This window comes from Malaclemys terrapin, chromosome 18 (assembly GCF_027887155.1).
Source record: "Malaclemys terrapin pileata isolate rMalTer1 chromosome 18, rMalTer1.hap1, whole genome shotgun sequence".
Classification (NCBI taxonomy): Eukaryota; Metazoa; Chordata; order Testudines; family Emydidae; genus Malaclemys; species Malaclemys terrapin.
This window is the reverse complement of record NC_071522.1, coordinates 5724513-5751753: the sequence shown is the minus strand read 5'-3', so window position 1 is coordinate 5751753 and position 27241 is coordinate 5724513. Positions and strand designations below refer to the sequence as shown.

At 40.8% G+C, this 27241-nt stretch overlaps 1 protein-coding gene across 3 annotated transcripts; it reads right to left on the bottom strand.

Moving 5' to 3' along the window:
- Window positions 1-341: 341 nt before the first annotated feature.
- INTS2 (integrator complex subunit 2) lies at window positions 342-26836 on the bottom strand. Of its 3 annotated transcripts, none has more exons than XM_054008463.1 (25): window positions 26782-26836; window positions 25317-25623; window positions 24309-24447; window positions 22359-22461; window positions 21964-22077; window positions 20748-20878; window positions 20460-20633; window positions 19641-19867; window positions 18583-18708; window positions 17895-17966; window positions 17694-17808; window positions 16825-16893; window positions 15235-15369; window positions 14455-14631; window positions 13597-13705; window positions 11830-11934; window positions 11018-11182; window positions 10061-10262; window positions 9255-9380; window positions 7797-7983; window positions 5994-6245; window positions 5108-5215; window positions 4679-4784; window positions 3664-3840; window positions 342-2232 (listed from the first exon to the last, which is right to left on the bottom strand). In XM_054008463.1, exons 1-25 carry the CDS (start codon window positions 26834-26836, stop codon window positions 2063-2065), a joined length of 3651 nt encoding a protein of 1216 aa, XP_053864438.1. In that variant the 3' UTR covers window positions 342-2062. The 3 variants fall into 3 exon arrangements, with proteins under 3 accessions (XP_053864438.1, XP_053864440.1, XP_053864439.1); XM_054008465.1 differs by lacking the exon at window positions 26782-26836 and adding an exon at window positions 26663-26684; XM_054008464.1 differs by lacking the exon at window positions 26782-26836 and adding an exon at window positions 26308-26369.
- Window positions 26837-27241: the final 405 nt, after the last annotated feature.

Sequence of the window (27241 nt, the reverse complement as noted above, 5' to 3'; positions counted from 1 at the left end):
CTTTACCTTTTAAATGTTTGTCAACAGAGCACTGGATAAGTAACTGGGGGGGGGGGGGGGGAGAGAAAATCCATGTCTATTGCAAATGCAGGGCTCAAACCTACAATCCTAATGGAGACAGAATTCAGTCAGTAATTTTTAAATTTTCGCATGCAATTACATCTAACCTTTCAGACATTTAGCCATTTATGAGGGAAGGTTCTGACTTTGTAAGAAAGTCAGTGGTTTTTAAAGCCATTTAGTTTGTGCACTAGAGGCCTGAGGGAAGTGCTCCTTCATGTAAACAGACATCCAATTTGGAAAGGATTTTAAATTTGAAATGAGCAATCAATCCATGCAAGTCCGTCTGAAGCAGTTTATGAATCCATCCAAAAAATATATGTACATTAGGTTTCTCTTAAAATGTCACTACAGCATATAAAATATTACAATCTTGAGAAAAACAAATAAAATTTAACTTATTTACATACTTTACATCAATACATATGGCAAAAAGTACACCACCTTCCTACTAAAAGTGTATTAACACATGGTTATTGCAGGCTTTGACCAATCAATACGGAGATAATACTGGAATATGGATTGTACATTTGGTTTTGCAATTTCAGTATTAGCTTTTCTGCACTCTGGTCTGATACCTTTGAAGGACAAGCTCCACAAAAGTGAAGGCCACTGTTTTTAAGAGAATCAGGTCATTTCTTCATGGGATAAAAAATAGGTTTAATCAAACAGAATATTTTACTTTTTTTCTTTTAGAAAGACCATGGATGCTGTCATTTTAATACAACAGAAGATCCTCTTAGAATGGTACAGTTTAATAGCAAAATGCCTGCTAGAAGTACTACACTTACCTCACACAACAAAGCCATTTACTTTCCTCTATTTATGGCTTTAGTAGAGACTGTCATCCTGCTACACCAAAAGAGCTTGTGCATGGCTGCAGAAGGGTGTAGCAGGCACAATGCAAGCAAATGCACGCTTTATCCTGCAGTTTTCTTTCATGCAGTAACTACTCACTACTTTCAAAAGTTCTGGGTGTGTGACGGTTTGATCCTTTTAATTCACCAAACTGCACACCGCTCCACCACATGCCTCTTTTCTTAGAACCACTTTGCTATGGCTAAAATCTGCCATTCATCACAAGGCAATTTAGCGTTTATCACTTTGGCCTCAAGACCACTGATTTTTAAATCCTATCCAGATGATAAATCAAGAGATCTTTTGCATTTAGTGCTTTAGGCTCCTCTCATGTTTGTTAAAGTAAGCAATATTAAAAAAAAACAACTAAAGATAATTGAGCAGCATTATAAAAATAAAGTTCTTTTAAAAGAATGTGCTTTTGCAGTATTAACATTTGTTGAAACTTTTTGACCAATTTCAAGACTTTCAGTCATCCCAAACTTGTTTGTACAATTTTTTAAAAGCCGACTCATTTGCAAATGAATGCCTTAATATTTTGAGAGTTGCTGATCTCATCAACTCAAACCTTGTGCAGTGGTTTGAAAAGTGAGTAAAATGATTTTTAGTCTTTGTCTAGGACTTCATGAAACTGTAGAAGCAATTTAGAGTGGTTTTTCCAGTCTTCTCCATGCTATTCTTTAGGGAGTTTATTGCATCTTGCTTTGCAAGACACTGTTGCAACTGTCTGTTTGGGTTAATGCTTTTCAATCCCAATTTTCCCTGCATGTTTTTCTCTTGCCCACCATGTCTCTGCAAGATGGGAAGGCTCAACACCTTAAGACAAACGTTAGGCTTACTTCACAGGCTGCTTTTTAAAAGGGTGTTATATGAAAACATTGCAGGTATTCACAACCTAACTCCACTAGAAAGGTCTTCATTTAGGAAGATCACTTGAGGCAGACAGGTTTTCAAAGGAAAGCAGTGCAGATCTCCTTAAGAATTCTCCTCTTTGGACAGGATCAGTCCACAACTTTGTGTAGAATCCAACAAGTGAAAGATACTACTGGTTCCAATCCAATTCCTAATTCCACTTTGGCAGTTGTTACCAAAATTAGAAACTGTACATCATACTTGCTGTAGTCCAACTTCATTTCTGTTTTTCCTAAACTCCACTAACACTCATGTTAATTATTTCAATGATGGTCCTTTCAATACACTGGCATAACTGAACATCAGGGTCCATGCTTCCTACGTTCTTTAGTCCACTCTTATAAAATGAGTCTTTACAAAGTCCTGATTCTTCATTTGGTTTCTCCTTTAGTTGCTGGAGACCTATGGAAAATTAGATAGAAACAAACATAGTTCAACAAAAACTGTTTCTTCTCCTATGTATATAGACAAGTGTGCATGTTTTCAGATGGTGAACTGGAAATACTGGTACCACCACGGGGACAGATTAGAGCCCAAGTATGCACTGGTTTAATTCCATCAACCTTTCTGGAGATACTGAGGGAACATTTCTGTTTGGTTTCACTTGGGTCTACCTGTTTATTTTTGGTTGGTTCTTTTCTGACAAAGACAATGGTTTTAATAATTCCTAGGGGAAGGGGCCCGAAGCCTCACAGCACCCTGTGAAATGGGCATTCCGTTTGCTTTAGAAAGGGGAGGAAGCGCAAACCTTGAGTGACTTGCCCAAGATGACATAAGTCAGCAGTACAACTGGGAATAGAACCTAGCTCTCCTGCGCCAGCCATTAGACACTTCTTTACCCCTTAGAGAGGCAGCGGACGTCACCCACCAATGACATTCCATTACAGGCGCATATATATTATTTTTTTGCCATTTTAGAATGTGAAGTACAGGCACTTGTACTTTAACTTTACACACCTTTTCACTTGAGTTACAAGCTAGTCACTACACAGAACCAGACTATCCCTTCTAGTGTCCATCATTCCCCTTCCCCAGACTATTGTAAATGTGATTCCACGTATCCAATAGGACACTCAATTACAACCCTAACCAACAACTCCTCTCCTGCACAGCACAATAATCTCGCTTAATTTCCAGAAAGATATTCATATTTGCTAGAGATATATAGTAAAACTACTATACATTCGTACCTAATATGTGGATCAGCTTGATTTCAACTCATCTCCACTCTAACACTTCCTCCCCAACCCCTGCCCCAGGAAACACTGTTGCGATGGAACAAGTCAGATAGTGTATTAAGAGCTACAGCTATAATAAGAAAACAAAGCTATCTGAAGTGTCCGTAGGAGATTTTTAAAAGTTTCAAGGCCAATAATTAACAACAACAAAATGCATGGAGTGAACTTTTGCTGTTGCTCGGGTGCATATCAATTGAAGAGAAAAAAAGAAACCAGGACTTTCCACACCTTTTAATTCATGACAATTTAAGTAATAAATCTGCATCAGTCATGGATTCTGTCAGTGAACATCAAGAGCCCAGGGGAACAAATTCCAGCCAGGAATATGAAGATACTTATTCTAAGCCCAATGAACTCCTATAAATACAACAAAATGCACCTGGATAGAGAGGCTCTCTCAACAACAAAAACTAAATTACAGATGCCATGGTAAAAGGAAACAAGGAGATAATTGGTCTTTCTGGTGAAACTGAGTTTTCTTCAGGGGTGCATTTCACAGTGACCTCAAAAATCCACTCTAACCTTTCAAGGTGTTAGAGATACAGTGGTCTTGAATTATACCATTAGTTTTGGAATACGTACTGTCATTACTTACGTGTAATAATTGGATCAAAGTCTCTTGTCTGTGTAGCAACATCAGAGGCACAAACTTGTCCTATCTGTATCAGCAGAGACATAATATCATCATACAGCGGAGGAAAGGCTTGGCAGAAGGAGACCAAACAAGGCAGGGTCGGCATGAAGAAAGCATAGCGCTTTGTCTGGGTTAAAACTGGTAAGGAAGGGAAAAAGTTTAAAAGAATCAAGAGCTGTCACTACATTTATGATTGTAACCTATGTCCTAAAATGCCGTTTCATGTTATGATTAAACATGTTATGTGTATTTCTTAAAGCCAAAAAACCTTAGCAAGCATGCAACATTATCCCATGCTACTTCCTGGTGCATTAAAAAGGCATGAAATGCCAATTACTAGGATTCTTCTGTGACATCAGCAAGATAAATAGGATAAAGTTAGGCAGTAAGTTTCATTCCTGTTTTGTAATTAGGATGGAATTCAAATTTCCTACATGCTAGTCTCTTAAACATTACTTAATTCTAACAACTCATTAGGAACTCATAAGGGATGAGAGAACAGTTAAACTGTTGGTTTGCACGTTTCTTCACTGTGCCCAGCACAACTGTCTAAAACATACACTTATATAGAGATGAAAAATTAGTATGAATATAAAGAACTTTTTTAATCTTGGTGTTTTCATGAAAAGACAGATTGGGATATCGAAAGAGTGTAGCGGAATGTATATTTCCTCTTAGAGCAGCGGTTCTCAAACTGTGGGTCGGGACCCCAAAGTGGGTTGCAACCCCATTTTAATGGGGTTGCCAGGGTTGGCTTATACTTGCTGAGGCCTGGGGCCAAAGCCCAAACCTGAGGGCTTCAGCCCTGGGCAGCAGGGCTCAGGTTACAGGCCCCCTGCGTGGGGACCTGTAGTAATTTTTGTTGTCAGACATGGGTCGAGGTGCAATGAAGTTTGAGAACCCCTGCCTTAGAGCAAAATTACAACCACTTCTCCACAAAAGCATTCTAGTGTTTTGATGTTATCTGGCTGTTCACCTGTTAGCAGTGTTCCCATGACATTGATAGCTAAGCGAGCCACACTGAGAGATTTAGGTAATGCATACTGGATACACAAATATGAAAGCAGCTGGATGGCAAATATCTGTGGGGAGGGAGAGAAACAGGTAAAAAGTTATTTTTAATACAGATTTGCTCTGCACTTCCATCACACTTCCAATCCAAAGATCTTTACAAAACAATTAATTTGTTCCTATTTTACAAATGGGGAAACTAAGGCACAAATGCAGTTACAATGTTTGTAAAAATGTTTTACCAAAGTTAATATTAAGGAAAAACATGTTTGTGAATTTAACATCAATGGAAAATGTTTTTGAGCATTCCCTTGCAGTACTTTGCAGCCCAGAGAAAGGTTTCTCCAAGGTTAAATACTTCCAATGCCTCTCAGGCTATATGGCCACACAGTACCTGTTTTTCGAGTTCAGGTTGAGCAATGAGCTCTGGTATGAAATCCAGACAGATATGCATGGAAGGAATACCTGCCACTGTCAGTGACAGAAGTTCACATGGATAACCCTATTTGAACAAGAGAAGAAAACTTCATTCAATTTCATAAAGTCATAATAGAAGCTTAACTGCATTAAGTTTTTGATTTTTTTAAAGCCCTTTGTTTACATTGTTTTCAACATTTTACTCATAACATTTACTCAGAGTCTTAACACAGACCAAGATAAAGTGTCATCCAAGCCCTGTTTGCCTCAAGACAATTAATTTGCTTGCCTTTCCAGATTTTAACAAGTACCACCAGCAACTTCTGCAGAGGCAATCCTCCTTCTTCTGTTCCCTCACTCAGCCAAATTCAGGCTTTTAGCACAGGCATATATTAACAGACTTAAAAAGCAGCATTAATGTGAGCCAAAATACAGAATGTGGCCCTGAGCACAGATAATTCCTGCTAAGGAACAAGTAATCTGCACAAATTGTGGAACAAGTGGGTTGGTTATGGGCTGAGCACATTATAACATGGATTAGCTCCATTCCCCTCCCCAAAATGCCCACTCCAATACTATTTGTAGTGGTGCATGGATACATATGAACACACTCGAGTGGTGGGGAGCAAAAGTTGCACCTAGCTGTTTCCCTCTGGACCACTGCTTTTTGAGTGCCTGCATGAGCACTGGAAGCTGGGTGTAAAATAACTACTATACTAAGAAAAGCTGTGCCCTTGTTCTCTTTCCAACGCTACATGAGTGCACTGGTTTTGGATTCATTCTGCGTTGCCCTAGCCAACTATCACTTCCTGAAGAGCCATTACAAAAATGTGAAAATAAGACGTAGCCAACAAAAAACCGACCTGGAAGTGAACTAGTTTGACGATGTTGGGATCTGCAATGTACATTTGATGCAGTAGGCAGCAGATGAGACATTGCACTTCTCGAAGATTACACAAAAGGCTATCTTCTTCCTCTTCTAGACCCTTACTCTGAGGTCCAATGGCAGCAGCACTTTGAATATTCTTTAGCAGGCTGTGAGAGTTGCAACCCTGAGCTTTCTCCTCTTCTGTAGGTAAGCAAATCTCTAAAAGGATCTGCACAGCAGCACTGTCCTGGAAAGGAGTCAAGCAGCGCAGAAGTTAGTAAAACAAAATGAAGCATGAAGTATATATGTGTACTCATGGAGTAACTTATATACAAACACACTGTGCCCATGGAAAAAGCAGATTAATGAATGAAACATTTGCTTGTTACGTGCTCTGCCCATTCATCAGATGTGGTTAAACAATATAACCGCAGCAAGGCTATTATCCACCGAATGCATGTGTTTTAAATAAGTTATGTATTCCAGGTCTCTCTTCTTGTTGCTATAAGGTTCAGCTTTTGTTCACTGAAACTGGCAGACACTAGGCAGCTATCAGGGACTATTTTATTGTTCCCTAAAATCCTAATGTCAGTATAGGACGTACTCAATGCAACTTTACATAACTATATGTTGTCTGACTGTGTCAATTAGTGGCAACATAAGAAACTAAGGCATGAAAAATAGCTACAGTTCCCATACAGAAGCTGTGGATTAGCTTGTTTAAGACTGGAATAAAGGGTAATGAGTTATTAAAAGTTATTTTAAAATCAAGAATTAAAAACTTAAGCAACAAATGCCAAAAACTTTCCCTCCCCCCCCCCCCCACCCCAAAAAAAAAATCACTAAAGCTTCAATGGGCTAAGAATCATTCTCTAGAAATCAAATATTGTTCTATAGTGCACACATATAGACCAAGGAGTTTTAATATTAAAACTTGTACACAGACTATACATGCAAATACATGTGCCTTGTATGCAAAGTATACAAATATCCTGATATAAACTATCCTAGCTAGTGTAAAATTTATCCAAGAGATCTATACTTACAGCACCCACTCTATAAAGAGGGAATCCAATGCTGACCTAAGCTGGTTCTAGATCAGACAAGGATACACCAATGGCCATGCAGTACACTGCATCCAGAGGACAATAAGCTAACCACCCAAGTATGAAAACTTCTTGCTGGCTGATCAAAAACTATAGTGGCTGTGAAACTGACTGCTCCATCACTCTCCCAGCTGGAGGCAAGTTATAAGTGGTTAATTACACTTTGTTAAGAGTGAGAGAGAAAAGAAGCATGTGTGTAAAATAAAAAGTACTCACAACAAAAGCTCTGAGACATTAAGGTAACCAAATCAACCATTCCCAGCCTTGCACTTTGTAAAGTTACTTAACAGAAGCAGCTAACATTGAAATGGTCTTCAGGGGGCTGTCACATTTGCTCATGCTCTATAATTCCAATGTTGTGAGGGTATAAAAATACTCCTCTGGACAATGGGAGGGAGAAGATAAAAGGGGGAACGTAAGCAGAACTCTTTGCTATTCTACTGACAGAAAGATGCTGTTATAATGGTCAGCCATCAGCATGATGCTCTGGGCTAGAAAAATAGAGGAGAGAAGAGAGTTCAGGCCATTAGGTACAATCTGGAAGTTGAACAGAGTGCCAGTTTTCTACTTACAGTAGGACAAGTCAGTATAAACAGTCTCTCTGTTTTCGCTACAGTTTATAGTGCTTACAAATTTTGGAGCTATTATTGTTGGATGGTAATGAAGATACAAAGCTATTTCATCACTATTACCTGGGCAGCAAGCAATGCATTTTTCAGTTCCTCTCTTGTAACTTCTGGGGCCTCTGGGCCCATCATATTTTGGGATGGCCTAATGTCCTGCTCAGCCGTTTCCTTTAGGTGGGAACTAAGGTAGGCTTTTGAAGCCAGAAGATATCCATTCAGCATGTGCAGAGTAATATCCATCAGAGGAGGACACCTAACAGATGACAAACAAAAGGCAGTTACTGGGTAGAACATGCACACATGCTGGATATAGCTGAGTAAGGAAAGTGTGAAAACCTCTCTGATTGACAAGGCCCCTATAGACTTTAACTCAAGCTGCTAACCCAAGTTAAACGTCAAGTTGCCATGTCTTCACGGCTATTTTAACCCAAGTTAGCTAATCCAAGGTAAGAACACTTTTTTCCCCTTTGCGCAGTGAAGACATACCCTTGGTTGCAGGCTGATAATACTACAGCTCTTCCACATGATAAAGAGCAGCATGTTGTCAGCCAGAATTCCCCTTTGGAGGGCTGCCATTCGACTCTGCCTTCCACACACACAAACTAGTATATGAGTAAATTGCAAAAGAAACTGACCTATGGCAGCCTAGGAATGAAAGGGAGCTGAAAAAACACCTTTCATACGTGAGGCAGCCCAAAGTTTGATGGTGGCAATGCCCTACCTGTATAGGCAAACATGGCTGACATCCAGCTCTCAGCAATTCCTCTCCAAGTGCTTGGGCATTAAATCCAAATTTAACTGAAAATTAACGTAGGCCACTATTCTCCCTTCCATTTTTAGAAATGTGGGATCTTTAAATTGCACCTGGATAGCCAGGTAGACAGAAGGACAGGATTTTAAATATATCTCACTCAATGGATGAGATTAAAAAATGATGTCAACCCAAGCTTCAATGCCTGCAGAGGAATATTGAAAAGAGCCTGGAGTTAACTGGAAACTACTTACTCCAGTGGAATAATGGATCAATTACTAGGGAAAGAACTAAAGCTGGAAGAAAGGGGAGAAAAAACACATACAAACTAGACAACATGAAGACGAAACAAAGGTAAGTAAATGATATTTATAAATAAGTGAAATGGGAGGATGGGGTGACAAAGAAGAAAGGTAAAGAACAAATTAAAGCTTGAGAGGATTTTCAATATTAGAACATTTTACAGAAGCCATCCATGGAATACCATTCCAAGGTAATACTTTAAGTAAACTCAATGAATAATAATTATTTGTATTACCATAGTGCCCAGTGACCCCAGTCATGCACCAGTACCCTGTTGTGCTAGATGCTGTACAAAGAGATCAAAAAGTCCCTGCCCCAAAGTGCTGACAGCCTCCAAGTATAAGGTGAGACAACAGGCAGATGCCGACAGATGGGAGAGTACAAGGAAACTATAAGTCTATTGGTCAGCACGATAGGCGGTGATCTCAGAACACCTGAGTATTATGAAAAGTTAGCTGGAGTTCACTTACCTATGAACTCTCTGATCACATCTCAGTACAATCAGAGGGTCAATCATCAGATCATTCTGAGTGTACTTTTGCTGTCTGACTATCTTTACGGAAGGCTGCAACGCGTTAACAGTCATCACCCACAACCTACAAGGACATTTCTTTTTAAATCTAAAAGCAGCTGCTTAAGTAAAACAGGATCACACAGATTAACAGACAACAGTTGAAATAAATGAGTGCCAGCTAATTACACATTCTCAGCCTACAGTTAAAATCCTCAGTTTACTACACTGATTAATCCTTGAATTAATATTTCATAAACAAGACACCTTCTTACAATATGCATTTTTCTGGAAAGTCATCCATCCAAAATGTATTTTCAGAGCAATACAGAGAATCTACTTGTTCTAAAAAGCAAGATGTCACTAAATATATTTTTCAGCACCCGGGTCCTAAATTTTATATTCAGCCAGCCACCATAAATGGATGCATTCTTAAAGTGTATGTGAAGACAGTTGTAGGTTTCTACCTTTTTTTTTTTTTTTTTTTTTTTTTTTTTTTTAAATGTGACCTTTGTTCCTTTTTACTTATCTGTGAAGTCTTTTATAACGGTAAGAGGTACTTTTCTTTGGAGAACAGGTACAAGTTTAGCTCCTGCAATGTCATTATAAAAAGGACCTGATCTCACGAGGTGCCAAGCTAATTTCTGGGATCAAATCCGTAGCCTACCACCATTCAGAGCAGCAGTGTGTCAAAGCATAGGAAACAGGAGGTGGCATTCTACCACTTTACCTGCTGTGTTAAACTGAACAGTAAGCTGAATCTACCTTCTAGGCATCACAGTGTTAAGGACCATCCAAAGCTTATTGACTGTCTGAAGAATTCTCCGTGGGACTCCAGTATTCAGCAGTTGGTTCATATTTGCTGTCAATACCTCTGCATAGGGAATCAGCTCACCAGCAGATAGTAGTGTTAAGTTTTCTAGAATCTGCATCACCTGGGTGTGATTTCCTGGGAGCATGGAAAATGCTACAGAAAAAAAAAAGCAGTGGGAAATCTGATCATCAAACTAGCCTTCTGCCAATTTCCAAAGCCATGTTTAAAATGAACTATTTATAAACCTCAGTGCTAACAAGCTCGCTGCTGTACACCCAAGTGCAACCTGATGGAGTGATCAGAAAGAGCAAATAGCTTCCAACCAGTTGGGTGGTGCAAATCACAAACGCAGTTTGTGTAATGAATAGAATTAGAACCCATACTAAAGAAATGGCATGGCTTTTGTGCTTCCTCTCAAAGAAAAGAGTGAAATTTTCACTGCAACTAAGGAGCTAGTATTTCTAGAGTTCAGTGAACATTATGAAGACCCATTGATGTGGTCTAGGACTGTGATTTCAAATAATTTCTATATCATAGGTAGCAATTCCAAATAACTTCTATGCTGCACATAATAGATCTGAACTGTACAGCATAAAACCATATGGGGGGAGCCATCTTCACTATGTCCATCATGTTATACTGCAGTGAAGCAAACAGATATATCTTCCAGTCTAGTGACAGTATTTGTAGTGGCACATTTGGGAATCTGATCTAGGGGGTGTTTTTCCTATCTAGCTATTATAATCCTCAATTATCATGCACCTACAAACACAAAATGAAGGGAGGGAAGAAACAGCTACATTGTATATCACATGCACATTATTTTCAATGTTTATGTAGGCCAGAGAATTAAACTATTAGGAAAGAAACCAGGAACCGCCTAGTTCACAGATGAAGTTATTATTTACCTTCTTGGAGTTGTTTGGAAGAATGGTTTTTGGCAGTGTTGGTAAGAAGCATCCGTCGCAGCAAGGCATCAGTACCCGTGATTTGCTCCTCACAGATCCAATCGTCCACAATACACAAGTGTGGGTAGTTAGTAGCAAGGAGGCGCAGCAACGCAGAATGCAAGCCTTCAAAAGTTAAAAAAGAGATCAGAGTCTCCAATCTAAATCCCAATATATTTTTGGCTGAATAAATTGTGTCCCTATCACCTCAATAACAAAGTTTCATTGAACGAGTTCTTGGAATGTACTAAAGTGCATGTAGTTCACCTCATCTGTATTAGATAAGCTCGTGTATTTACAGCCTCAGATTAGAACTCAAGCATCTACAATACCATCATAATTTCCTTTGTATCTTCTACCTTTCCAAAACGTCTCACACTGCAGCAGGTAGATTGAGGGAGACAGTAAATTAAAAACTCAGTCACTTTTGAATGTTTGACTTATGTCAGGATCCACTGAAACAAATGGAAATTTGTTCCACAAGTTTCAGACAGGCGTACGTTACGGTTATTGTTATATGGTAGCTTTCTCTAAATATGGACCTAAGCTCACTCTAAACTGTTGACAGATTTTAACACAGGTAAAAGCAGAAAGACAGCATAAATTTGAGGACCTAAAGATAGGAGAACTGCAGGTTATACGAGTATTAATAAAAACACACCACAAAGCAGGAGAAAGCTACTTTCTTATAGTTCTGCTCAACAAATACAGGACATCAGAAAACCGAGATTATGCTCAGTTTCCTTTCTCATATGTTAGACACTCAGATATACCTCCCAGTTCCTGCTGTAGTCCTTGTGCCTGCCGGATAAGGTACTTGATTGGAATCTGATCCATCAGTGCTGAAGAGTAAGACTTGGGCTTTTTTTGCATGGCAGCTGTAAGGAAAGACGTTTATAAACTAATTAAGAATTCCCACCACTATTAAAATCTTATGAGTTAGACTAAAAGGCAAAAGCGAATTGAGAGCTCAGGCTGCCAATCTACTTGCTCACATTGCAGTTCATAAGGACAACAGAATCATCCTCTGGTTTTAAGGACTACTGATAAGTGGCACTATTTAAATAGCAATATGGAGATACACGGGGATGAAGTCAGAATGAACTTTTGATCCAGCCACATTTTCCTGCTCTTGAACATGAAATCAGGGCTCTACACAAGCTCTCTTTAAAAAAAAATATATATATATATATATATATATATATTTTTTTTAAGTAATAAATTCACTACTTCCTTGCATTTTCATAGCATTTCTCCCCCAGCCCCACATCTTGAATGACCACAAAGTGCTGTGCAATTTGTACATATAGAGTTCATTTGACCCACCAATGAAACACAATCACTTCTGAGGCAGCCATTTTGTGCCAGGAATATTACACAACAATTACTGCTAGTAAACTATAAGTTTTGTCAACTGAAGTTGCAATGAGAATGTCAAGAACCAGATTAGAATTATTCAAGATTAATTTTGACTAGGACACTTAAGGTAACACTTGTGAAAAGTATCAGGGGATCCTTAATGACCAGAGGACCTCAGCTCTGCAAAGAGTTTCCCCTACCATCTCTCCCTTCAGTTCATGGATTATCACTGGATTTCTGCCTCACTGGTTTTGACCAGGTCCAACCTTATCTTACGAAATTACAGCCCAAGTCTGAATGTTCTTTATTCAAAGAAAAACATGGAAAGATGGTACGGTACTACGTAGAATATATTCTGCCGGCACACACCATATTCTACAGCAGTATGCAAGCTATCAGCATGGGAGGAAGCTTGATGAATTTTAATATGCCATTTTACTCTCACATAATGCTAGGTAGCATAGCACACATTCAATTGATATGCATATTGATGAATGCTGGAAGATCTGCGAGGTAAAATGGTGGCTGGAAATGCACATCATGCTTACCAGCAGGTTTCCACGGAAATCAAATGTGAGTTCATGAATTATAGAACACTCAGTAAGTGTCAGTTTAAAGTATTTCATAGGAAGAGAGTCACTTAGCCATATCCACATTTGAAAAAAAAAAAAAAAAAACCCACCCACAAAGCCAGAAAATAATGGCCAATAATATAAATTCATTGCCATGTGAAAAGAGCATCCAAAGCTACCAAAAATGTTTTGGTATTTTCATCACTTAGAACACAATTTATTATAGAAAAATTTGAGGTAACTTTTCTGCCAAGTTTCACTCTGGCTAGATCTGAAATGGCTGACTTAGAATACAGACAACAGAGCCATGGGTTTATAACAGAAGCTATGCTGGCTTCTACTCCTGACCTCGAGAGTCTTCTGATCAGCTACATAATATTGTGTTAGATACAAGAGTCAGTGCTAGCTCTGCCAGAGTGAATAGGAACATCAGAAGGTTCTTACTGCTGTGCTCATTACTACGGCAACTGAAACGGAGGTCATGTGATCTGTTTTAGGAAGTCTCAGTTCTTGTTGTAGTCAGATTCTGACATTTGTTCATAAAAGATCTCTTCAGTTTCCATTTGACTTTCAGTCACAATGATTTGCGCAACACTCACCCACACATACCTAATGTCTTTGTGTTAGCCAGGAGGGCCTCTTCATAAGAGAGGACATAATAGAGGACAAGCAGCTGGGCTGTGATACTGTAACGCTGATTAACACGAGCATTTTCTCCCTGCACATAAAACCATACAGAGGTCATGTTGCAATATTGCCCTTATTCTTAAAGGAAATGTTTGGACTCAGCAGAGAACACTGGGGGGAGGCAAGGCAGCCAAGTTGAGGTCAAAGTGACATTGTAAAGCTAAATTTGGCCCCAAATTTACTGTATTTTTGTTTTTAAAGAAGTAATTTAGAAAACTTCAGACCACTAAAAATGTTTTGACATCTTGGGCATTTCTACGGTTAGAAGCAAGTGCTGATTTGCCTTGGGAAGCCTGGAACAAACCCCTTATGAAAGATTCAGCCTCCCATTCTCACTCCACATGTAAACAACTGCTTCCCAGAAATGTAATATAGGGCCCTTCTAATTAAAATTTGATCTTTAACCTGGGCGCATACAAGACAATGCAAGGATTGGTACTGTGAAAGCCAGCTTCATTTGACACTTCAATTTGTTACTGGAAAGAGAAGTCATTATTTGAAACCCACATATTTAGCAAAGGCTGGTGGTGCTGCAAAGACAGCAAGTTCAGCATTTTCCGGGGAGCAGGACAAAGAGTGGTAACAATAGGATCTGAAGGGAACCTCGTCTGACCATCTTTGGCCAGAAAGGTACAGTTTAGGACATGGGGAGTAAAAGCAGGGAAACATAAAAAGGCAATGGCCAGATTTTCTAGCAAGTTTCCGTTCAACATATTGAAGACATTTCTGAATTGCCACTTCTGAGAACAGACATGCAAGGATAAAAAAAAATAAATTTACCCCAGTGAGTCCTTGAAAAACATTCAAGATTTCCTGTTCTGTGACTGGCTGATTTGTGGCCTCTGGGTTAGATTTAGAAGCGGGAGTAAGAATAGAGTTAATGTAGACATCAATAAGAGGAAGTAACTGAGGATGAAGTGGTGTGGTGGTTTCACACAGCTGTCTATAAATCCAGTCCTGGAACAAACACATTACACTTAATAGCAGCATGTGAAACTAAAAATACTGTTCCTACTTTTAAGTGCAATTACAACTCTATTTTCCAAAGTGTTACTTTTGAAAGTGTGAATTTAACTGTCTAGTGGATCTAAATTCGTTTAGTTAAAATAAAGGAAAAGCATCAGCTCTGGACTGAGCAAGACATCATATCTCAAGGAGTGGGAGAGTTTCCCCATGCTGCATAGCTCTAGTAATACCTCTTGGTCCTATTCAGCAACATTCTTACTCTTCCTTCTTCCTGACTAGGATTTTAACAAGTTTACAAATGGAAGCTGGGATAAATTATGTGTGACTTAATTAGGTTGTGATCACTGGTTTACAGAGCTTAAAGCCTTGCACGCTAACCCAATGTACTCTACAAACCCCAGTTACCAGATAATGGTCGCTCACCAGCTCAACAAAGATTTCATTCAGACTGTAAATTTTTATTAAATTGAGAATACACAGAAACAGTAGAAATATGTATCCCTGTAGATTCCAGTTAGCAGCAGGAACTATTAATGGAACCTAAGCCCGATCATCATGCAGTTTTCTGGAATGTGAATGGAACAACTCTCATACCTTTATGGACACTTTGTGTTTGGTGAATGACCGGCTCCTTAGAAGCTGGTAGATACAGTGAATGGGCAAAAACCCAGTGATGTTGGCACTCAGATTTCCTGTTACAGGCACACGAACTGCATGGGCTGTGACAACCTGTGGGAAAAATTATAATATTCAAGAAAAATATTTTCATTCCTTCTTCATTATCAAATGATTTTCTAGAGTACTTGCATAAAACCAGTTTATATAAACATTACATACAAAGAACTCTGTTAAAAGACTACAGAATCAAGTGCTCAACAGTCAGGAAATGCCAGAATTAAAATTGCCTGTGAAACTCTAATTTGTCCACTTTGTGCGCATGCAATACTATCATGTAATTAATGGCAGTTTCATAATGCGTATGCACAAGGGACCCAAATTAAAGTTTCACAGACCATTTTAATTCTGCCATTTCCTAAACTTTGAAGGCTTGATTTTGCAGCCTTAATGTTCTTTAAATGCCCTGTGTTTATGTGTAATTTCCTAGGTTTTTAAAAAGAGTAAACTATTAAAAAAAACATGCAGAAATTCCATTATTTGGCGTAATACTGGCACCCACATGATTCATCAGCAGGGCTGGAACCTACAGAGCCACTGCACAGACCTCTGTCACTTCAGCTAATGGAGTAACTGATAGCAATAGTAGTTTGTCATCCTCTTTATGGACCAGCACTAGCAGGGGATGAGACTGGGCCAGTGGGTTTCAAAGATGTGTTTATGGTGGAGTAACGGTCAGATTCAGGAATCTTAAGTTCCATTCCAGGCTTGGAAGGGCGTGTGCTCAAGTGGGCATAAACTCTTAAGTCCATTTCCTTCCTCTGACCCCAAGCTCCAAAGCATGAGAAGCTCTAGCACCTCCAAAATGTCTTAACTATTTTGGCTTAAAGTTTAAAAAAAAAAAAAAACGCCACCTGAGGCAGAAACCCAGGATATAACATTTTAGTCCGAAGAGTTAATGTTTAGCAAAGTTATAATCATCTGAACACAAGGTCTTACAATGAGAAAAGTTGGACCACGTTATTAATGGTGCAATCAGCTCTGCCTATGATGTTTCAACCAACAGCCTCCTTTAAAAATGGTTTGCTCTTTGAAGAAAGATATGCTTACAGTCCTTTTTTCCACCTGTGATGCGTTTGTGCAGACATGGATTACCGTAGGTTTTGGTTTTTTTTTTTTTTTTTTTTAAAATCACCATCTCCACAAAAATAAGCAAAAAATGAAATCCAATTCTGCCAGTCCCACTCATGGGGAGCAGGGGCACACTGAAATCAGTGGGACTAATGACAAAGTAAGATACTATTCAACAAGGCTAAGGATGGCAGAAACAGGTCCTAAAAGATCTTCCTTCTCCATTAGATCTGCTACAATAACTCTGCAAAAGAGTGAATAGTCCCAGGTAAATTTTAAAAAGTTCATATTAACCTTCAGAAGAAAAAGTATAAAAAAAGTGTGATAAGATTAAGATACCAAAAGCAAGTGCAATAGTTGTTCTGAACCTTTTAAAGCAGTTGCATAGTACTACAAACAGAAATTAAAATGAAATGGTTAAAAAAACCCAAAGATTACCTGTTCAGTGAAAATCTCCTGCGTAAAGATGGTCTTCATTCTGCTCAGCGAACTGGGCTTAATAACAATCTGAAACAAATAATGAGGTGTTTGCTCTTCGGCTTTAAGATGTGGCTTGTTCAAATGTGTAATACATTATAAATAGCTTTTAGTGTTTAACCTATTTCAGCCTGCGACGACTGGAATCTGCCACTGCCTTTGTTAAGGCCATATTTCACACATTAAAGTAATACATCTGCAATTCAGTTTATTTTACATTCCAGTGTCAAGTTCAAGATTGTATGAGTCTTCCCCACTCCGAAAATTCATTGCTACTTTTAAATGAAGTCAAACGCTCCCATAGGGGAAAAACCTGAATCCAAAACTCAGCTGATAAGTAAAACAGGCCGATTTTCAGATATTGCTTAAGAAGTTTACATGATATGAGACTTCTCTACGTTTTTTTAAATGAAAGATTTACAGTGCCTTTTAGAAAGGACTCTGCATTACAACTAGCAAACACGGAGTCTGTTAGAAAAAACTGTGTGCACTGAGAACACAACGTTCATTTCAATAGGACAATTCTTTTTGAAAATACTTACTTAGTTTGATATCTTACACACCTTTTAGCATATAGAAGACTATTATGTTAACAGGCATTCATGTTTCAATTCTACTAGTCGATATGCCTTTTGCTTTTATGCTAAGGAAATCTATTTATGTGAAGATTCTTTATTTAAAAAGTTACATTTGTTCAAGAACAAAGTAGAAACACCGATTTTCAGTTGTCTTTAGGTATCAGAGTCATATAACACTGGAATAAAATTCACTTATTGATGGCGTATTTATAAGAGAAATAATTCATTTGGAGGAAGGCATTTAGAAGTTACCTTCATTCCCAGAGTAGAACAGACCAAATCAATGATTGCGCTGAGCTGGTTGCTGTGGAAATACATGGCCACCAGTAAGAGCATTTCTCCAAAGGAAGCAGAAACGCCAGAAATGCTGTTGGAACAGAGATGAACAAGTGAGTTTCCAGAGAGGACACAAAACCTTGGCTTATCAGGTTGTTTTGAAAATTAAGCTCTCACCTTTCAAAGTAGGCTTCTTCTTTTATCATCCAACTCAGCCACATGACCATCAGCTGCTCCTGTTCTGGGGTACTAAAAGAAATTCCAAAGCGGTTTCATTTCTAGAGCCACACATAATTTTACTAATAATCAGCAGAGCCAAGGAGTTAATATTTAAGAACATACAACCAGAGCACAGTGCCAATAAACATGAGTACTTTTAAATTTGATAGCACCTACAGCAAAATCTGTATAAAAGTTCACCCTTATTAGGTAATTTCCTGTTTTGAGGGCATACCAAGGGACCCCCCAAATACAAGAATTCTTGCTCTACCTTTATTAGAAGGCCACTTCCATTAAATAACTATTTTTGTCAACCCTTTGAGTGGTGGCTTAAGATACTCCCCAAACGCATTCAGTGGAAAAGGAATACAGAAGGCCTAGTCCAGGGGCTTAACTAGAACACCCTGCACTATCACAAGGCAACACACCCTAATGCCTGTACTCCACTTCCCAAAGCACTGTGCACTAGTGAGAGGTGGAGCATCATAAATTTATTAACCCCACCAGTGGTATAACCTCTTTCTGAAGAGGCTCCATGTCCATAGAGAATTAAAAGAGGAAGAACTGGTGGAGAGTCCACATGCTTCTGCCCTGGCCATGCTCCACTAATATCTCTAGAAGGCTCTGCCTCTGTTGTTCTAGGTACCTGACAAGGGTGGAGAAAGCCAGGAGCATGCAGAACGAGAGCGATACAAAACGAACACCAGCTGGAGTCGCAGGAGGACGACTCGTCATTAGTTGAAGTAACTGTTCAGCTTCCTCATCCGTTGGTCTAAACAAGAACAAAATAAGTGAAGGACGTTTTCCCCCCTTTAAAAAGATCAATTTATCTTAAGGCAGAATGCATTTCCAACCTGGCTACACTGGTTAGAGACTATTTACATTAGAATTACTACAATATCAATATATGGTTCTAGAAATTACTTGGAAGTCCTCTCTGGACTTAAGAATTCCAAGGTCATTGTTTTAAAGATTTCATTATAAAAATCTCTGCTTTAGAAGTCCTGAATAACCAGATAGCGATCTTATGTACTCACAATTATTACTATCATATACTCATACAATTAGAAGCCACATTATAAGATACTGTGTTATCATTAGTCTAGCCATAGAAGCAAACCAATATAAAAAATTAATTCAAAGTGAAAACAATGTATTTTGTGACATGACCCAATATAACCAGGATTTTCAGCAGTTTTCTGCCTTACATACTGCTCCAAAGACAGATCTCTACATTTTAAAATTAATTTATAGGAACTAATTTTATTACAGAAAAGGAACCAAGAGATTTCTCATATGAAACTCACTTTAGACAGTGACTTCTCACAAATGCATTCACCCTCACCAGTGGAGGACAGAAATCTTTCCTGCCAAGAATGTAGCAGGAAAGGGAATTACACAGCTGTTTCTGTGGATTTTAAGCTATATATTTGTTCTGTCCAAAACAAAGATAAGGAACCTTTCAACAAGCTGGAAATTTCAACTCCAAAATAGGTAAGGAGACAAAGCAGGACAGAGCAAGCAGAGTATTCTCAGTCCTATGAAGGCAAGTCCCACTAGGTATGGACCAAGGACATTATGGCAGAGAAGGAAAGCCCAGATTGGAACTGCCTGAGGTTCCCAATAGTTGAAAGGTCTTATTTATTTTCAGATGGATAAACAAACAGCTAGTAAGAATACCAATAGCAAGAAAATATTGATTACTTCAGACCAGCGATCCCCATCAAAGCACAATAGAGACGTAACAACGCGCTGGCTTTCACAACATGCTCTTCTTTCAATCCAGAATACACAGATACATTTGGTTCCATGTCAGCATCTGCTTCTTCTACAATGTGTGTGCTGCGCACAGTGGGAAGGATCCCCATTAATTCCAGGAGCAATTGCCTTCTCATTTGCCAAAGCACAGAACTGACATTCTCCTTTTTTCGCTGTTGGAAAAGGTGAAAGAAGCAACAGTAATTCTAGGAAAACACATCAATCTGGCCATTTTACTACAAGGTACATTCCTAGTAGACAACAATTTTAGTGGAAGTTCATGCAGCCAAGTTAACAACAATCATTTAATTGGGTGGGCTGCGGCCATAGCAAAACTGCATCACGATGCTCTATTTCAGTGAAGTACAGGCATTAAATAATTGCAACAAACCAATGCATAACTTTCTAATGCTGGGTATGAAATAAACTGTAGTGAGACTGACAATGGGACTATGGTCTAAAACCATCTATGATCTAAAACCTTATTAGATCTATGGTCCCTCAGTCCACGTCTAGGAGACTACTGTAAAATCACTGAGACAGCAAAGAGGGACCACCAGATGGCGCTCTTCAGTGATCCTATTCTAGAATTGGCAGACCCAAGGAGTGGCGTCCAGTCCTTTTCAGCTAGAGGAAGGTTTCCCATAAGTCATGCCTTGCAGCAAGGTGTAAAAACAGGATCACTGGGAACAACACACACACACAAAATCCAAACTGTTGAACTTTATTTTTTTACCAATTCTCCAGGAATTTTCAGATTCTCACCTGTTGTCCATTTCGGATAAAAGTCCCAAACCACGTCCGAACTTTTGCATTTGTTCCAAGAAGTAATCCACTCACAAAACATACCAGGTCACTTACTCCATCATCCGAAGATTCATTCTTTGTGTGATCCAGTGTCAAAGCCACACCAAGGCCTGGTAGATGGCACTCTTCCACCTAGCACACAGCCAAAGAAAGCCAGTCTTCATTTTACAAGTGATCCTTAATGGAACATTAGGAAAACAATTAGGATTCATGTGCAATTTCATAATGAACCAATCGCAGGCTTACCACCATGCCTCGGATCCTCAGGGCCTGGGAAGGGTTCATTTTACACAGGTGTCGAAGCGCCTCTGTCCTACGACGGCCTCCAAGGCTTTCCTCATCTTGTCGTTCACCATTCTTAATCAAACCTCTACAAACTAAACATTATGGGGGGGGGGGTCTGAAAAGCCGTATTTTGCACTGGACAGTCACTCAGACACAGCTCTGAGGAGCTATTTTGCTCATCATTTACTATATGTATTACGGTAGCACCTAGCAGCCCAAGTCATGGACCAGGACCCCAGTGTGCAGGGTGCCATACAAACAAAGAACAAAGACAGTCCTTGCCCCAAAGAGCTTATGTCACTACAAATTTAGGCATGATCCAACTGACCTCAGCTAATCATACCTGTATCTCCCCCTCTCAAACTGATATCAAGTGTTGTGCAGCAGAACCCTGTTTATCTGGTTTAATCGGGACTGGGGCCAGATCAGATCATCAAAACTCCGAATAAACCGGAGAATGGGAAAATGTGATGCTGCAGCACCATCTAGCAGCCACAGGAGAGATGGCCGACTTCTGGTCCTGGAGTCCTGGTTGTTCAGTAAATGCAGAGACCCGGAGATAAATGGGGTTCTACTATATTTGGCAGTTCTGGAGTCTCCAACAATGTAAGTGATACAGCATGGACAACAGCAGTGTAAGTTTCTCCCCTATTCCCACCTCAGTATGCCTCAGGCTGACCTGGAAGGAAAACTCAGAGGCAAAAGGGAACGACCATACATTCCTTGGCCTCTCTAATCAGCATGAACTTTGATGAGGGCTTTCTGATAGCAATGCTCATATACTAGGAACTGGACCGATGTAGTCTACTACCTACCAGTGGTGTTATTTTTTGGTCACTATTGACTTGGGTCACATTCAAACTGGTGACCTAAAGATAAAAGGCTGCGTTTTAGGAATGCTGTGACAGGCAGAGCAGTGAGTCCCAATTCGGCCTCCTTGGAGAGAAGCAGTGGCCATACCACAGGAGAGCGTGATCATTAAGTGAGGGAACGTAGCAGGACAGAAATGCCCCTAAGATAGACACAGATGTATCCAAACTAAATTTCTCCATGAAAGTGTCTTTGGGCTACTAGAATGTATACTACTTGGAATGAATTTCAGCCTGGAACCAATTTTTAATGCTCCAGTTATAAACTCCCAGAAAAAATACAGTGAACACCATAAATCACAGCCTACCTTCATTAAAGCTGTCAGGAACGTTGGCCACTAGGAGACACAGGAACCAGGCTCCATTTTTAACATGTAGCAGAGCTTCAGCCACATCCACTATGGGTAATAGCGAAGGTAGTTCTGAATGGAAACAGGGTTTTAGAAGCCATTGCACGCACTCACACGGTTCTAAGGGTCAATCTCCAGTTAGCATTGGGCTTTTAGGATTAAAAAATAGGCCATTTCTCCTTCAGAAGAGCTAGCCATTAGTTTTAAATCAGTTAAGATGACTCCAGAAATTAGGGTGGACTTTTAAGTCTAAAACCATCTATGAAATTAGAACCAGTTTAGTGTTAGAGTGAAACACTGACAAAATTTAAAAATAGCATTACTCAAAGCTTCAGAAATACAGAATAGCGCACCTGCTTGTAAAATACAGAGAACATCTGCTGCTTCCTCCAAATAGACAGGACTTTCGAAGAGTTCAGACGACTTGAAGAAAAACTCACCATTTGTCTCCACAACCTACAGCAAGAAGTTGTTCATCATAGTACAAGCTTAATAAGATGACTAAATAACATAGCCATTGGTTTCCATCAAATTCACATGGATTTAAACTCAATAGAATGCGTATGTTAAGAATGGTCAAGAATAAACTGAATATTTTGTCAGTAATCAGTTCTGCTTTTACAAAATTTCTCAAGAACCACAGAGTTGCTCATAATATTTGAGCATGTAACTGTAATTACAGTGAACAAAAGCAGCTTCTGAATTTTCACATGACAAAGAAAAAGACCCAACACCCTCAGGAGTTCTTAAACTGGTGGTTCATCTTTTGGGAACAGCTCATTAGTCTAAAAACCATGGCTGTGATTAAAGCCAACAGCTCATCATTAAATCAAAATGACACATAGGGTATTAAAGAACCTCAAATGCCTGAAACCCTGTGTACTGATACTATATATCTATAGATATATCCCCAAAAAAATTAGTTTTCTATTAACTCACTACGCTTTCTGTTAAGTGTTCTTAATACATATACTATAGGAGTAAAATATTTCAATGTGGTCTGGTAGCATAAAAGGTAATTAACCTGCTTATATCATCATCAGTAAGGCTATGATTTTGTCATGGATATTTTTAATAAAAGTCAGGGACCGATCACGGGCAATAAACAAAAAAATCACGGAAGCCGTGACCGGTCCATGACTTTTACTAAAAACATCCATGACAAAATGGGGATAGAAGAGGGTCCAGCATCCTCCCCCACACCCTGCAGCAGCTGGGAGCTGCAGGGACCCCATTGCTCAGTGGCTAGGAGAGGTCCCCTGCCCACGGCCACTGAGCAGCTCCGGGGTCCCTCTGCTGTCGGGAACAGTGGCTGGGAGCTGCGGGGTTGCCCCGGCTGCTCGCAGGGGCTGAGATGCTGAAAGGAGGACCCCTGCCAGCAGTGGCAGCTAAGCAGCTCAGAGGTCACCGCTGGTGGTGACAACTGGTCAGTTGCAGGGGGTCCCGCCACCCGCCGTTGCTGGGCAGCTGCGGGAGAGTCCCCTCGCCGCGCATGGAGGCTGGGCCACTGCGGGGCCCCCAATGTCACAGAGGTCACTGGAAGTCACGGATTCCATGATTGCTGCAACCTGCGAGACATAATCTTAGCCTTAATCATCAGTTATAGCACAACTAGCTGCTAAATTTTGGATCAATCATGCTGTAACGCTATAACAGATGTGTGCATTTTTATGGGGAGAAGGAAGAATTAATTTATAGGAGAAAAATTACTGTCCTAGTTGAAGTAGAGTTATAGAAATAGCAATAATGCCTACTATATATTAAAATTGAAAGTACTTTTTCAAACTTAAGAGCATTGTCCACTGACAGTTGTATAAATCTGATAAATTCCCAGGTGGAAAAGTAAAATAAAGACTAATATGGAGGGTGGAAGGGGTCAGGAAACATTTGCACAATAAGCTATGAGTAAAATTTTCAGGAGTGCCTACATCACTTAGGAGCCTAACTTCCATTTTCAAAGGTGACTTAGGCACTTAAAAGCCTCCAGGCTTTTGCTGTTAAGTGCCTAAGTCACTTTAAAAAAATCTTATCCCTGGCCTTTCAGTTCTAGAAAGCTGGATTCACATGGGGTTTAAATTACCAGCAGAGCTAATCTAGACAATTTAGCATGATTGACCATTTCTGCTTGACAGTGGCCTGGGATTGGAGGTCAGTATTCAGATGCACTGGCAAGGCCAAATGCAACATGCACAACATTAGACTGCTTTTTGCCAGATTCTCAACACTGCCATCTATCAGAGGTCTTCATTTGCACCAATACCAAATTTACAATCACTAAGGAATTAAAAAAAAAAGACATTCACCTTATTCATAATTGCCAATAATTCACTAAGCACAAGACGAAGCCGACGAGGTGAATCACTGTGCTCGAACTCCAAGGTCAGACCATGCTGAAGTTGTGACACCAAGATGCTTTCTCCACCACCTCCTCCAAGTTTGTGTCTAACAAATAATTAAAAGGCAAAAACAGCTGTTTAAAAAAATAAGGCATAGAAACCAGTAGCCTTTCTAGTTATTCTGTTCTATATAGTATCAGAGGGGTAGCTGTGTTAGTCTGAATCTGTAAAAAGCAACAGAGGGTCCTGTGGCATCTTTAAGACTAACAGAAGTATTGGGAGCATAAGCTTTTGTGGGTAAGAACCTCACTTCTTCAGATACAAGACCTCACTTCTTGCATCTGGGGTTCTTACCCACAAAAGCTTATGCTCCCAATACTTCTGTTAATCTTAAAGGTGCCACAGGACCCTCTGTTGCTCTGTTCTATATAGGTTCTTATACCATGCTCATCACCATAGTATCTCAGCACTTTAAATATTAAAGAAAGAAATAAGACAACAATCTACACTTGTTTTGCTGATTCTATGAAACTTCCTTGATGGTCTTCTCAGGCCAATAGAAGAGTTATGAGGTTAATGACATTTTCAAATCTCATTCAATAGGGAAAAATGCACATGACAAATGCTCAAACGCACTGTCAAAACACGGGTGCCTCTATCCCCACTCAACACACAGACCACAGCCAAAGATAACAAGTGCATCCTTATGGTTCCAAGGGATGCCATCCACTTTGAGGATGTCCCTTAATGAGAGAACATTAAGTTACTGAGAAAAGCAATAAATCCCACCACCATCGCTGCATGCTGACCTATTAAGCCCAAGGTACAAGAAACTCGCATGGGATGTGAAATAGCGTTTTAACACAGTGCCACTTGAACATGAGGACAGGCCAATGGCAACATTCAGATGAAATAGTCGTAAGTACACATTTCTAAACAATCATTAAAAAAAAATAAAGGTATACTTTTAGCTACCTAAGCTGCTGCTCTTTGTTTGCATCCTGCTCCAAGGCATGAAAATCCACAGACAACAAGGCAACAATTGAGTTGACAGCTTCCACTCCCGAAAGGAGTCGAAGAATAAGTTTTTTATCCTGAGCCCAGCTTTGGCTCTGATCAGCTGGGGCACAAAGAGCCATTCGCACCAGGCAAGGCAATAAAAGCCTTAGCTCTGGATCACTTAGTGCTGCCAAGCGCACAACATCCACCTTCTGCATTGCTTCAAATGCATAGGGGCTGACAAACTGAAGGCCAGAACACTCTGCCATTTTTACCACCAGTCCTAAGAACAAAACAAAGATACAATTATCATCAGAAAAAAGATAAATGCTTCATTTGTATAGGGTGCATCACAGCTTTTGACAGCTCTGAGCAGGTAAATGTGGTCTAACAAAGCAAAGAACTAGGAATCAAGATTATTGGGTTCTGTTCCTGTCTCTGAGGGTGTGTCTGGGTCTAGGGGTTGGAAGAGGGAGGCCGCCTCTGAACTCCTGCATTCTATTTGCAGCTCTAGGAGGGGAGGGAGGTCTAGTAATCGGGGCTCCCAGGTGCTATTTTCAACTCTTACTAAGAGCTCACATGAAGTTACGTTTGTGAGCGTCTCCAAGATGGTTTGAGATCCTGGGACACCAGGTCTCCAGGACGGGACACACCTCCAACACAGCCAAGAAACCCCTAGGAGCCAAAACAGGGATTTATTATAACTGCATTCATCTCTGCCACTTCTATTACAGCACCCTCACCTCAGACCCAAGGGCAAGGAAAGCAAGAGGCAGCAGTGCCAGTGCCGTGGGAGGGGAAGTAACACGACTTGCCCAAGGCTGCAAAGCGAGACAACAATAGGGCCGGGAACCCTCCTGCAGGGGCTACGGGGCCTCGCTCTTAGCCCTCCACTGAAAGCAGAACCCAGGCGTCCAGACCCCAGCTCTGAACCGCCCTCCTTCCAGAGTGGAAACAGGATCCTCACCCCTCACGACCAGGACCCAGGCGTCCGGGCCCTCGTGGGGGGGACGGAGGAAGGGGCTCTAACAGCCTCTACCCACTACCAGGACCCAGGCGTCCGGGCCCTCGTGGGGGGGACGGAGGAAGGGGCTCTAACAGCCTCTACCCACTACCAGGACCCAGGCGTCCGGGCCCTCGTGGGGGGGACGGAGGAAGGGGCTCTAACAGCCTCTACCCACTACCAGGACCCAGGCGTCCGGGCCCTCGTGGGGGGGACGGAGGAAGGGGCTCTAACAGCCTCTACCCACTACCAGGACCCAGGCGTCCGGGCCCTCGTGGGGGGGATGGAGGAAGGGGCTCTAACAGCCTCTACCCACTACCAGGACCCAGGCGTCCGGGACCTCCCCAGTGGAGCGGGGAAGAAAATCCCCGACTCCGGCTACCCTGTGACTCGTCCCCCCCCCGCACCGAAACCGGCTCGGCTTCGCCCCGCCCATACCGCCGCCGCTGCTACTGCTATCTTCTAGCGGGGGAGTCTGACGCTCGTCCCCCATTGATGACATCACACTCACCCACTCCAATTACGTTGTACGGCTCACAGGCGCTCCTGGTCACGTCAGGACGTAGGAGGCGGAGCCATGGGCGGGAAAATATTGAAACCAGCGGCGGGGCTGAGACGCAGCGACTAGGCGGGACAACTGGCAGGCGCTCAGGAAGTGACGTCAGGCGGCAGCAGCTGCTTTCGCGCGGGGGGGAGCTTGAGCGTGGAAAGCCGTTGGTGGTGACGTCAGCAGAGGGCGTTTGGGTGGGTGCGGTCTCAGAAAGGGCTCGAGCCCAACTGGCGGATTTCCGGGGTCAGTCAGAAAACGCGTCTCCCCCTATGGCGTGAAGCCCGGCTCAGAGTTCGCCTGGTACGCGAGCAGGCCGGGAGCGCGGCCAGGGGCAAGAGCGTTTGACAC

Excerpts from the sequence above, each read along its gene's own strand:
- INTS2 (XM_054008463.1), bottom strand. The coding sequence starts at position 26,836 with ATGGGGGACGAGCGTCAGACTCCCCCGCTAGAAGATAGCAGTAGCAGC. Across the intron at positions 22,462-24,308 it reads TATTGGCAATTATGAATAAG|GTTGTGGAGACAAATGGTGA; the intron begins GTGAATGTCTTT and ends TTCTTGCTGTAG. Across the intron at positions 11,183-11,829 it reads ACTACAGCAGGAACTGGGAG|GCTTGCATTCTGCGTTGCTG; the intron begins GTATATCTGAGT and ends TAACTTTTGAAG.